A 14237-nucleotide genomic window follows, 5' to 3' on the forward strand; every position below is an offset into this window, starting at 1 on the left:
TTTTTTTTTTTTTTTTTTTTTTTTTTTTTTTTTTTTTTTTTTTTTGGAAAGAACTTAATTTACAATTTACTCCATCCACAAAAATCATGGGGTAAGGATGATTCAGACATGAACGATGATCATAATTTCAAGGAAAGTAAATCAAGATTCATCTGTTTAATCTATGTACGGAACCTGAATTTCAATTAGGCTAATAGGAAATCATACAAGGTGTTCTTTAATGGCGGAAATCCCAGCCATGTAAAAAGAAATTAAAGAGAAAGGAAGAGAGAGGGAACATTCAGATGCTGAAGAACTGCAAGAACATGGGTATGGCTACCAGAAATACAAAATCTTCATCAGATTTGTATTCTTATTATATTCAGCTTCGTAATATCAAACAGAAGAAAGAAGAACAAAAATAACTAACAAAGCCCTCGAGACTCAAAAGAAATTCACAACAGAGCAGAAAATTAATCGTTCAAAGCGCAAACTACTTTTCTCCCAATATTTGCAGAAATCAAACCCATACCCACCCAAATTACTGTTCTTCCGGCCTAGACTTTAGCTAAACTTACAATACACAGAATTTCTTCCACGTTAAACAAACCTGGATCATCATAAATACACGATATTATATGATATACTTCTTTTAATCTGATTTACCTGTCTCCTTGGCTCGATTTTCCGATCTACCACCGTTTAAAAAAATCACGGCAGTTCAGATCTGGACAAATCGAAAGAGACATTAGAAAGATGAGAGATGAGAAATGGACGAGAGATGATTTTCGAGATGGATTTAAGATCCAAATTCAAGATCTGGAGAAGATCTCATGCGTCGAGCCGAAGCAAACGCCTCAGATCTCTGGTAGCCGAGTCGTCAACGATGGTGGATACATGTTTCTTCTTCGAGAACGACGGTAATGGAAGAGAACTAGGACACGGCGACATAGAAAAAGCCGATCCGGCGTACACGTCGGCTTTACCGGCTATCGGACACCTAACATCAACAATCCGTATCTGTTTCGGTATCATTTCCGGCGCCGGTCCCAGCCTCTCGGTCCCACACACGACCAGATTATCACCTTCCTTCTTAAGAGCTTCGCTCTTGATCTTCGAATCGAGCGATTCACCTCGCCTCAAGATTGTAACCTTCTCCATCACCAAACTATTCTTCATCGCCTTCAAATCGTCGGAACTCGATCTCTTCGAGACCGACGGCTCCGAATGATTCGAAACAAACCGCTTCCGCTGCTCCGGCCGTTCCGACCGAGCCGCCGTCTTCCTGTTAGATCTAGGATTATAATTGCAAACATTCGAATCATAGTTTCCATAAGAACTCCTCCGGCGACAAAACGGTGCTGGTGGAACTCTGATCCTTTCGATCAAACAATCCTGAGGCCGTAGGATCTCAGTCCCCATGGATGAAGAAGTAAAAATCCCTAATAAATCTCCCAAAAACAAACGAAAAAAAGATTAAATAACCAAAGAACAAACGCTACAGGACTGGTGAGTTCCTTCCTCTGAAACCAAGAGCTTTAACCCTCGTCTCTCCTTCCTCACACGGTACCAAACAACCAGACGGGAGACTAGAACAAGAAGGAGAAGAAGAAGAAGAAGAAGGGTATTGTAGTCTTTTCAACTCTTTTTTCCCTCCCGGATTCCCTCTATGTATTTCTGCTCTGCTAAGGCTTTGTTTGGTCTTCGGGTCGCTCGAGGTGAGATATATAGCGAAAGAGAGATTGAGGATAAGCGAGACGGTGTCGTTTCGTGGAAGATGGAAAGAAAAAAAAAAAGAGCGTTGGTCTAATCTTAATCTCACCGACCCCTCCCAAAATGACGCGTGAAGACAGAAAGCGATTGGCCGCCTTGTTTGAGCGAGAAGAGAGAGAGTGTATACGTGGCAGAAAATGACTCGGTCTTTGAGGGTGTCCAACTCACACGGACCCCGTTTTAACGGGAACCGTCAGGTCGCCGTTACATTGAGAAGCTTTCACGTCGCTGTCCTTCACCATTTATTGGATGACGCCGTTGGGATCAAGAAGTGTTAGTTGTCGTTTTGTGCTCTTTTACATGGAAATTATTTGGGTGGCCCCCACGTGCTGTGGTTGGGCTCCAAGTCGCTAACCCCGTATCATTATTGCTTCGGTTCGGCTACGTTGAGAACCGTGTATTTTCCATTTATTCTGAATTACTCGCCGATTAATCGTCTCCGATTTCAATCAATCGCGATGTTTTTTGGTCAACAATTTCATTTATTATTTTTATGTAATAATTTAATTCTCCCTAATTTATAAACCTAGATTGTCCTTATTTATTTTATAAAAAATTACATTCAATCCTAGTAAATTATTTTTTACAGTGTTACTTATTAAATTATTCAACTAACAATTAATTAATTAAAATTGATAAGTTAAAAGCATAGACCATATTAATATATAAATATGAATAAACTATATATTAAAAAATATATATATAATTTAATATATAGTTTATTCAAGGTATGGTTAGGTTGATTTCGACCCAAACCAACCCAATATTCAAGCCTTGCATCTCTTATAAATCTCATTCCATTCTTGAACAATACCCAAATAGAGGAAACAAGTGACTTGGTTGGGTGGTTTTAAATATTCCAACCCTTATTTTTGACCATTTAAAAGGATTAGGTTACCTACCGACTACCTTAATAATTAAGTTTCGTAATTATTTAATAAAGCTGCTCTTTTTGTTCTTTTTTTTTTTTTTTTTCTGGTAATAAGAAAAACAATAAAGTCACTTAAACAGTAAAAAAAAAGTGTAGGTCATTCATTGAAAGGTTAAAGTTAAATTCGTCTCACTACATATTCAGATGAACTTTATTCTAAAAAGAAACGTTAAATTACAAAAATACCCTTGAAGTGAAAAATCGTTATTGTTCTTTCAAAAGTTTGAATATTACCCGTGATCCTCTTAGAAATCCATTAGAATGTTGATCGAAAATTAGAATTAGTTGCGTTATTGCTATTGTCTTGAGAGTGAAAAGCAAGCCGTAGATCAGTAAAAACATGGAAGTATATGTGAATGATATGTAAAAACTGACTTTTTACTTCTTATTGCATACTAAGTACTTGCGACTCAGAAGTTAGATGACATTAATCGGAGCTGCCATGCAAGATATTCCAGTAGAGAGCTATTGTCATTCCAATTGGATTGGGAGCAGCAATACGTTAAGAGAAAGAGGTTCTTCTTGTTTGCCCTAGATAAAAAAAAAGATTCTAATACGTTCATATGATTGAGAGCGATACGTTGACTCTATTAACGTCGTTCTTCAGATAAGGTAGTTGGAACCATGCTTTTACGCCCGACTACTCGGATGCTGAAGGAGACTTGATCACACATTACATCCTAGAGACCACGATAATAATACCGGGTGAGTTATCCTCTTTAACATTCATGGGATGCGAATTACAAGGACAATTACATGCTTTGTATTCCACTACAACCCTTCCATTGGATGGGGATTTCTCAATTAAAATTATTTTAAATATTTATAAAATGGTTTAAATCAATAAAAATAATACATTTTAAACAAATTTTGAGTATTTTTTTTAATAATTTAACCTTAATAAAAAAAAAATCCTAGCTACCTTTGTATAATCTAAAAAGTGAATAACAAGATAAGAAAAGGAAAATAAAAGAAGGAAAAAGAAAAAATAAAGTAGGAAAAAAAGGAAAAGGTGAGTGGACCTTAATTTTTATGTTCCCACAAAATAAAAAATAATAAAAAATAATAATAATAAAATTAATTTATTTATTTATTTAAAGAATAAAAAAATTAAAGAATATAAAGGGAACAAATCTACGAAGCTTTTAAGGGAGGTGGGGACAAAGTCAGAAGTGAAATGCAAGCAAGCAATAATGCTCTCTTGTCTCCTATGTACCTTTTTATTTATTTATTTATTTTATTTAAATTATATTAAATAATAATAATAATAATAATAAAGTATGGTCCCATTCGGAATTGGTTCTGAAAATAGGAACAGAACCATTGGACTTGGGTATTGAAAATAGTAATAAATGAAATCAATTATTATTATTTTTTTTAAATGGAAAAAAAAAATTAATAGCCAATAATGTTTTAATTTATTTTATTATTAATTTTTTAATAAGCTTTTTATTCTAATAATTTATTTAATATTAATAAATAATAACTCTGCAACATATTAATGAGTATACTTGAAATCAATAAATAAAATTATGTCAAGTAAACAAAATATTAAAATTTTGTTATATGTTATCTTATTTCTGTAAATTAAATAATATATAGTTGCTAATCAAATTAAAATTTAATAAAAAATTGTTGCATGTGACACCATAATAGATTAGCATAATTTTTGTTGTTTTGGTGGGAAGAAATTTAATAATAAAAAAATATAAATAAAAGAAGAATAATTAAAAAATAATTGATTAAAAAATTGTCGGTCTCATTTATAGAAGAGGGAGAAGCGACAATAATGTAAAATAATTAATGAAAATGATATGAACCATAATTTATGAGCGTATAAACTAAACATCGTTACGAGTTTAAGGGTATTTAAAAAAAAGAATAATTACAATTTTCATTAAAATAATAATAATAATAATAATAACATTAATGGTATTAAAAAATTAATTTAATAATATTTTATATATATAATATAGTAAATTAATAAATAACGAGTAATATTTAAAAAATACAAAATAAAAACAGTAGACTAGTAGCTGTCATTTGATTGAGTAGTCAACCAATAATTCGAACATTTTTAATAGTATTAATTAAATAAAATCAATTATCATTTAAAAAAATATTCGTATTAATAGAAAAAAGCCGCCCAATGCAATTTCAAAAAGTGTACCCATATTTCTTATGAGTAATGTTGGTTTCGTATCAAATTAAAAAGAATAAGTTGAAATATAATTTATTTTAAACTCCCACTTTCATAATTTTGGTAATTATTAAATCAAGCTGTTAATTCATTGTTGATTCAAAAAAGGTTTTATTGTAATTTAATTTATAACAATTTTAAAAAATAATTACATATTGTATTTTATTATTGGAAAAATAAGTATTATTATAATTTTAACAATTAAAACTATAAATACGCATATTTCCAGAATGGCTAGAGAAGGAAAACATTTTCCTAGTGGACATGTTTTAAAACAGTGAGACTGATGTCGATATATAACGGTTCAAAGCCAACAATATTTATTAGTTGTGAGCTTGACCTTTGTGAATGTTTGATTAATCCACCACACCTAAATGGTGTGAAGTTATCTTATTTATAATCAAATAAATTACAATGATATGGAAATAGTAATAAATGGAAATAACAATAAAAGATACCTATGATAATAAGGCACCTTATAATAAAATATCAAATATAATATATATGGTAAACTATAATTTATTACTAAATATTCTTAACTACCTTTATAGTATCTTAGCTTGACACCTGACGGTGTGCTAGGCAAGGACATTTGTCCCAATAGGGTGGATTGTGAGATCTCATATTGGTTGGAGAACGCAACTGAAGCGGAACGAAACATTCATAAGGATGTAAAAACCTCTCTTTAGTAAACACGTTTTAGAATTATGAGATTGATGATTATACGTAACAAACCAAAATTGATAATATTTGATAACCATGGACTTGACCGTTACAAATGAACTATAACCATTTACCAAAATTAAATAAAAGAAAACGATAGTAATTAAATAAAAAGTGAATATATTATATAAAATCTACATTCAAAAAGTCCAAGTCAACTCCTCTAAGAAAAATATTAAAAAAAAAAATTATGAATTTAATGTTTAAAATTTGAAATTTAAAAAATATTCGGTCAATAATTTTAAATTTTGTATTTAATAAATTTATAAATTTTGTTTGGTTTGAACCACGTATTATTTAAATTTATAAGTAATTTTTTTATTATTATTTTAAGTTAAATTATAATTTACCATAAAATAAAATAAAATAAAATCTCCTTCCCGGAAAATTCATCCATAAATGGGAGGGGTTAGATGGAATTAATTAGTTGTGGAAAATTTCAAAGAATAAATGTTTTAATAAATGAAAAATAAAAAAAAATATTATAGAAAGAAAGCAAGTTGAATGTGACGTGTCAAAAGATGCCGTGAAAAGACCGAAGGGGAAGTCACGAGCGCCCCCCGATTGTCCCCTTCAACACGTGTCATTACATTAGAGGCCGTGTAAAGCTTGGATTATCAATAAAGTTATAGATAAATAATAAAAAAAATTATATTTACTTTCAACTAAATTTCAATTATGCATAAAAAAAATTAATGACACCAATATACCTTATTCAGTTAATTTTTGTTTTTGTTTTTTTTTTTTTACTTTGAAATTTATTATATATATATATTATTAAGGATTTTTTTATATAAAATTGTACACGATAAAATTGATTTAAAAAATATATTATGATATTTGAATGGGAAAATATATTATTCATACATCAATACTTTTGCTTATTATAAATCAAGAATTTAATAGTAACTGGGGAAATAATCCACTGCGGGCGGTGTAGATGGAGTTTTCCTACATGGACCTTCAAAAGCCAGAGATTGGATTGGTGGCTTCAGATTGATTAAATCTCAGCCACACAAAAAGGGATCATTTAAGCCTCAAAATTTGGGTCCCACCTCTTCAATCCATAATCTATATACGTGTCAATATTTTCACCCAAGCAAAGTTAGATATTGATTAACCTATGTGAATCCGCTAAACCATAAATTTTAAATCAATCATTTTCTTCCATTTTAAATATTTTTCATTTTTATGTACTTAATTAATAAAATATTTATTACCTTTAATGTCTGATCCCTTATCAACACCTTTTAAAAAAAAAAAAAAAAAAAAAAAAAAAAAAAAAAATNATAAAATATTTATTACCTTTAATGTCTGATCCCTTATCAACACCTTTTAAAAAAAAAAAAAAAAAAAAAAAAAAAAAAAACTATGTAGCTCCCACCTTGCACAAAAAAATAACCATTACAGGTATATATTGGTTGGGTTAGACTATTTTTTTTTGGGCAAAAGCAAAATTTTCAGTTGAATGAATTGGAAACTCAGTCCAATTCAACTCTCTATTTTTCGAGCCGTTCGGGTCGGCTCGGTTCAAGTTGTTGGATTGTCGATTTTTTTTTTTTGTACACCCTAATAACCATTAGCGTGGGTTAAAAAAAAATTATATGAACCTAATAATTATTGTATACATAAAAAAAATTATAATTAGAGTTTAGGAAACGATATAGGACTAAACCTTTTGCGTGAAATGGGCTTCACCGTTAACTTGGGCCTGCCACTAATATCCATATAGAAAGCCCACAAATAAAGTAAGTCAGACCCATTTAACCCGAAAATGGGCCTCATTCATAAAGGGTCCCACAGACCAATCCTAGGAATACTTGGATGTGTGATAGACAATGAAAACTCAGGACGACCACGGGAAGGAGTTTGTCTTGTTCGAATGCCTTATCCATTCACCAATTTTTTTTTTTCGAAAACCACATATTTTCTTTAAATACTAATATTCAACGAGATAAGTATTTTATGGCACCAAAAATAAAAAATAAAAATAAAAGAAAATTAATTTTGCTACTTTTGATAATTATTCTATTTTAGTACTCTAAAGAAATTTTAAAATTATTTAATATTTACTTTTTAAAAAAATAAATTTAGGATTTATGAGCCTCTCTTAATTTTTTTTGAAATATTATTTTTTACTCCGAATAAAAATTATTATTATTTCTTTAATTTCAATATAAATTAACTTCACATACTAAATTATTTATTAAAACTATAGTAACTAAATTCAGACATTTCAAATGTAATGAATAAAATAAATTATTTTAAAAATGTAAAAAAAAAAAACAAAGGTTTATGAATTATGATAAGAAAAACAAAATGAAAAAAGAAAAAAAAAAGAAAAAAGAAAAAAAAGGAGAGAGAAGATGGAAGAGAGAGAAGCGAGGGAGGAGGAATCCGGTGTTGCCAATTTTGGACTTCCCGAGGAAATACTGGAAGTTTTACCGTCGGATCCATTCGAGCTGCTCGATGTGGCTCGGAGAATCACCTCCATTGCTCTCTCGACGCGTGTTTCTGTTCTCGAATCCGAATCCTCCTCTCTCCATGCTCAGCTTTCCGAGAAGGATGCCCTTATCGTAGAGCTACAATCGCAGATCGAATCCCTCGATGCCTCTTTATTGGAGAAATCTGAAATTCTCGCCCGCGCCGATCCGGAAAAGGTCAAGCCGAGTCGTTTGGTTTGGTTTCGTTTTTTATTTTTACTTTTTTGCTTTTGGTTGCTATCTGTAATTTGTTTGATTTGGATTGTGCATTTGTGCTCGTTGCAATTTGCAGGAGGCGTTGTTGCAAGAGAACGCGTCGCTTTCGAACACTGTGAAGAAGCTCACTCGAGATGTCTCGAAGGTATAATCGTAGTTTTCAATCCTTATGTTCGTATATTTTGAAATTTTTGCAACTCCAAGTTCGCATTATCATTCCGAGTTATTTAGGAGTTACAATGGAATCAGATTATAATGCGAAGTATGGATTGTACATTTCTAAAAGTAGTACTTTGAATCATGATAAATGGACTTCCGAATTTTTGTTAAGTAACTTGAAATAGTTGAAATCACTTCGCAATTTAAAATTCACAAGTTGATTTTTATAAGAAGAAAAATGGTGGAACGTTTCGAAGTTAACAAGTAGTACAGGGGCTACCACCATTAATATGTTTGAAGTTCGTTAGCTTATCTCTGAAATAAGAAGATTGACTCATGCATTGTTTGCAGTTGGAGGTCTTCAGAAAGACGCTTATGCAGTCCCTACACGAGGAAGAGAACAATGTAAGTTGTCTTTATCCAATACCAATTTATCAATATTGGCCAAGTGTTTCGAGAATGTTTTGTCTAGCCACAAAAATAAATAAATAAAAACTTCAAATCGCCCGAGCAATAAACAAAGAGAAGAGGGGCTTCCCATTATACAAGATGCAAATCAAAGTAGTGTAACAGACTAGTTATAGGGCAAGACTCTGAATCAGAATCCGATTATGAGTTGTGAAGCAATAAAAGTAAGCAGATAAATAGGAGGTTATTAAGTTTGGTTGATTTGGGCCCCTTCTTAAAACGTAAATTTTTGTTTCTATACTTTTCACTTTTGTTCATCTTAGTCTCTTTACTTTAAAAATGTCTATCTTGGTTCGTGTAGTTATATAAACTGATTATGGTAATCAGTAACACAAATTTTATAGGGGACGAAAATCCTTAGGTACAAAGTCATAACTTCATTTTTTTAAAATTATTGGGTATAGTATTATGCTGAAATTATGATAGAAAAATGAACTAAAGGAACCAAAATGAGCATTTTCAAATTTCAAGACCAAAATGGGTGAAAACTATACATACAAGGACCAAAATGAACCAAATATTTAATGATAGGGACGAAAATAGTATTTTTTATCCCGAACAAGTGCTGTGATGATGCAGAATTTGTTGGCACTTTGTTCTAAATCCATCAACTTCTTGATTCTGATTCCAACCCTGTTTGGGCTACTATAGACTGGAGGTTCAGAGGTTGCTGTCAAAATAGAGAGTCAGCAAAGTTTGCCCTCTACTCCGCTCGTTGGAGGTAATACGAGTCACTCGAAATCATTTACTATGTTTGCCACAATATCATTGAACTTGTTCGTAGATTGATTTTTCATGGCCTACTTGTAGTTGTAAAGCACGTAAATGGTTCGTTGGATAACCAATTTGATTACTTTTCTACGGACTTTTCCAACTTCCCTTGACCCACTTGGTTCTGACTTCAACATTTTCTTTTAATGTGTTTTAGAAGATGATCCGACATTGCCACCATCTAAGTACTCATCAATCCAGAGCAACACTTCTGAAACAGTGAATTCAGTAAAAGAAGAGCATGAGGGAGATGGTAAGTAATACACGAACTGATAACTGTAGCAAATTTCTCATATATATAATCACAAATACTTATGGAACAAGTTTAGTTTTAATCATTTCTAGGATTAGAATATCGATCTTGATATTGATATTGATATTGGTATTCTTACGGCTATATCAATGGATATATCGATATCGATGAATATTTCTATAAATAAAAAATTTATAAAAATTATTCAAATTAAGTTGTTTTTACTTCCGAACTAAGTTATAGATCTTGTTATCAATGTATATTTTCATATTGAGATTCATCGATGATATATTTTTTTGTTTTATGGATATTTGTTAAAGATATAAAAGATGATTCATGGGTGTTTTAATCTTTGTTTCTAACTAACACAAAATTTAAGCCAGATTTGTATCTTTCAGCCCAGGTTACGTTGTTTTTCACTTTTCTTTATCCCTCTGTTGCAGTGACCACTTCAAGGCCTCGTATATCAAACAGACTTCTGTTAGCATCACAGACTAGCACACCTCGGCTATCACCTCCCGGTTCTCCTCCCATTACTTCTGCATCTGTGTCTCCTACGAGAAGGTCTAATCCTGTTTCCCCAAAGCGTCATGCAATGTCATTCTCTGTCTCAAGGGGTGTGTTCGATAGGACCTCTATGTATTCACCCGTCGGCAATCACAGCTCAAGCCCTCAAGCAGGAACTCATACTGGTTTGTTCCTAAAACTCTCCTCCTTGCAGGGTGGTTCTTCAGAATTATATTGCTTGCACATTATAAGATATCTTTAGAAATGGGTGGGTGTATGTGCCAAATGCGAATTTGGAAAAAATGAACTCTGGTTGGTTGTAGTGCACTTCTAGTTGGGGAATATTTTAGTGTTTTCTTTTCTTTTCTCATCCTTCTTATCTGATGGCTTTTCAGGTCTCTTTTACGCATTTGAAGTGGTTTGGGAAAAAAAAAAAAAAAAAAAAATCATAAAGAGGGGTTGGTTTCAACATAATTCTAAAAAAGGAAATCGTTTTTTAGATAGGCAAATTTGATAAATAGTTTCTTACCAAACAAGTTATGCATAAAATTATCTCGTTTCATTCAGTAAAACACCTTATTTCTGTTAAGGTTCTTGAAACTATACTATTTTTATAAAGTATTAAATATAACAAAAAAAAAACATGGCTTTCATCTGCTGAAAATAGTGTTGCGTGCTGAAATTTCATTTCAGCTATCCTATAGGATTATATATATTATCCTAATTAATGCATTTATGTTGGGAAGATCTGTGGGTGGGATTAGACCCCTCTGCTCAATGCTTTCTCGTCTCTAGTCTTCCCTTAAAAATTGTTTGGTTACTGATTTTCTAATCTGGTCGGGGAGTTCGGTTTATTTCTCTATTGGTTTCTGTCGCTCGTTAACTAAGGGAAGCGGCGTAGATTGTCTCTCTCTTGTCTTTGATTGGGGAGTATAATTTTAGACTTGGGAGAAGGGATGTTCGCATTTGGAGTCCCAATCCTTATGAGGAATTCTCTTGTAAATCTTTATTTCGTTGGTTTTTTGGACCCTTCTCCCATTAATGAGTCTGTCTTTGACGCACTTAGAGGATTAAGATTCCTAAGAAGATTAAGTTCTTTACCTGTCAAGTCTTACATGGTCGAGTGAACACTTTGGATCGGCTCTCAAGGGTTATCCCTTGTTAGTTGGCCTGTTTTGTTGTATTCCTTGTTAAAACACATAGGAAAGTTGGACCACATGATTTGGAGATATGAATATGTAAGAGCTTGCTTGTCAGTCGGAGGGACATTAGGGATATGATCGAGGAGTTCCTCCTCCATCTGCCTTTTCCTGAAAAGGATTATTTCTTATGGCTTGCTAGGGTGTGTACGAAATGATTGAGAACTACAATGGATCAACATGCATTTTGTTCTTTGTATTCAATAAGTATTACATGACCGAATAATTCAAGGAGGGGCGCACTGTGGGGAGAGTTCTTTTAAGTAGATGACTGGTTGGGCCATCACATTGTTTTGAGATCTTTGGAGAGAGAGAAATAATAGCGTGTGTAGAGGCGTGGAGAGGGATCCTAGCGACATTTTATACCATGTTAGGTTTCATGTTTCTCTATGAGCTTCGATTTCAAAGATCTTTTGCAATTGGAGCTCCTTCCCTTGTTTTCTTTCATTTTTCTTAAAGAAAGTTGTAATAAGAATTAAAAAAAAAAAAAAAAAAAAAAAAAAAAAAAAAAAAAAAAAAAAAAAAAAAAAAAAAAAACAAATGGGATGTGTAATATTTACATAATTACAAAATATGAAGCATTGTTTTCTGTGCAGGTGGTGAAAGTATTATTGTAGTTCTGTTTTCGTCTCATTTCTTACCAGATCATATTTCATCATCTATCCGTCTCTAAGCATGGTAGCTATCTTCAACACTTTTAATAACTAAAAGTGAACCAAGCATCATACCTTCTTTCATTGTGTATCCACCAACACAAATTTTTTGTTGCATTTGAAGAATGTAACTGATTATTGTTTACTGAATGTTTTAATCTCGTTTATATTTATAAATCATTTTTCAGGACGAACTCGAGTTGATGGGAAAGAATTCTTCCGCCAAGTGAGGTAAGAACTTGTTGTAGCATAGGAGTTCGAACATCAAACGATATCGAACCTAATAGATCATTAGGATGGTAGTTGTCTATCATGAAGTTTATTTATTATAACGGATGTACTTTCATGAAGCTAACTCGAGACTACATTTAAACAATATTAAGACAAGGCATGTTTGGGAATGATACTTTGTCATCTTCAAATCATTCTCAAACATGACTTCTGTTATTCAAATTCAATTTAATATTTAATTTTACACTTTTAAATGTATTTTTCGTACATTTTAATTGATTTTAAATCATTTTAAAATCACTTCTAAACATATAGATTATAAGGAATATTCAAGTTTTGGCCCCACACTGGATCCTGAAAACATTTGTCTGAGATATGACTGAAGCATCAGAATGCATCGTGCTCCCTACATTGCTGCTATTTTTGACAATCATCTACTATTTATAAAAAAAGATCCTTTTCCTTTTAAATTTCCCCCCCTATTTCGTACGTGCTTGCGAATACTGCATTTGTTCAATATAAATGTTCTTAATTTGCCCGTCTTCTGTAGGAGCCGGTTGTCGTATGAGCAGTTCAGTTCATTCTTAACCAGTGTCAAAGAGTTGAATGCCCATAAGCAAACGAAAGAGGTATTGTCCTCTATCTCTCCACACGCACACGCACACGCACACGCACACGCACACGCACACGGGCACGGGCACGGTTAAACATATATGAAAAATCTTTTGATATTTCAGGAGACCCTTCGAAAGGCTGATGAGATATTTGGGCCGGATAACAAGGACCTGTTCACTATATTTGAAGGTTTGATTACACGTAATCTTCACTGAAAATCCCTTGTATATGACATATGTAGCGTTCATAAGCACTGGTACTCGCACCTCTCAACTTCTATTTAAACTTTGTATCTATAACATATATTCATTTCGACTGCAATGAAATAAATTTACCAACTTCTAGCATTATTCTAGAGACCTTCATGAGAATAATTCAATGATATTTCCCTGAAGTGTATATTTTGATTGTTTGAGAAAATGAATGAGTTATTATAGGTCTAGAAATCGTGAGGCTGATAATGATATATAATGGGCTAAAGCAGACAAAATTTGCTAGCAGTGTGTTTGAGATGTTATATATTAGAGCCAGACACCGAGTAGTGAATCAATGAAGTCAATGGGGCCTCTAAGCAAAACATTCTTTATAAGAGTGTAAAAACCTTTCTCTAGTGGATGTGTGTTAAAATCGAGAGGCTAACAACGATACATAATGGACTAAAGTGGACAATATCTACTAGCAGTGTGTTTGAGCTGTTACAAATAGTATTAGAGCCAGACACCGAGCGGTGAGTCAGCGAAGACGATGGGGTCTCTAAGCAAAACATTCTTTATAAGAGTATGAAAACCTCTCTCTAGTAGATGTGTTTTAAAACCGAGAGGCTAACAATGATACATAATGGACTAAAGCGGACAATATCTGCTAGCAGTGTGTTTGAGCTGTTACAAATAGTATTAGAGCCAAATATCGGGCGATGAGTCAGTGAAGACGATGAGACCTCTAAGCAAAACATTCTTTATACGAGTGTGAAAACCTTTCTCTAGTAGATGTGTTTTAAAATCGAGAGGCTAACGACGATACATAACGGACTAAAGCGGACAATATCTACTAGCAGTGTGCTTGAGATAGTATTAGAG

General features: G+C 32.5%; 1 protein-coding gene across 2 annotated transcripts; it reads left to right on the plus strand.

Moving 5' to 3' along the window:
* Nucleotides 1-7941: 7941 nt before the first annotated feature.
* Nucleotides 7942-13516, plus strand: LOC111499057 (uncharacterized protein At4g15545-like). Of its 2 annotated transcripts, none has more exons than XM_023150501.1 (9): nucleotides 7942-8266; nucleotides 8382-8450; nucleotides 8816-8869; nucleotides 9584-9653; nucleotides 9861-9956; nucleotides 10400-10648; nucleotides 12504-12546; nucleotides 13097-13175; nucleotides 13284-13516. In XM_023150501.1, exons 1-9 carry the CDS (start codon nucleotides 7973-7975, stop codon nucleotides 13374-13376), a joined length of 1047 nt encoding a protein of 348 aa, XP_023006269.1. In that variant the 5' UTR covers nucleotides 7942-7972; the 3' UTR covers nucleotides 13377-13516. The 2 variants fall into 2 exon arrangements, with proteins under 2 accessions (XP_023006269.1, XP_023006270.1); XM_023150502.1 differs by having other exon boundaries at nucleotides 9864-9956.
* The last annotated feature ends 721 nt before the right edge of the window (nucleotides 13517-14237 follow it).

The sequence above is a fragment of the Cucurbita maxima genome, unplaced genomic scaffold (genome assembly GCF_002738345.1).
Source record: "Cucurbita maxima cultivar Rimu unplaced genomic scaffold, Cmax_1.0 Cma_Scf00026, whole genome shotgun sequence".
NCBI lineage: Eukaryota > Viridiplantae > Streptophyta > Magnoliopsida > Cucurbitales > Cucurbitaceae > Cucurbita > Cucurbita maxima.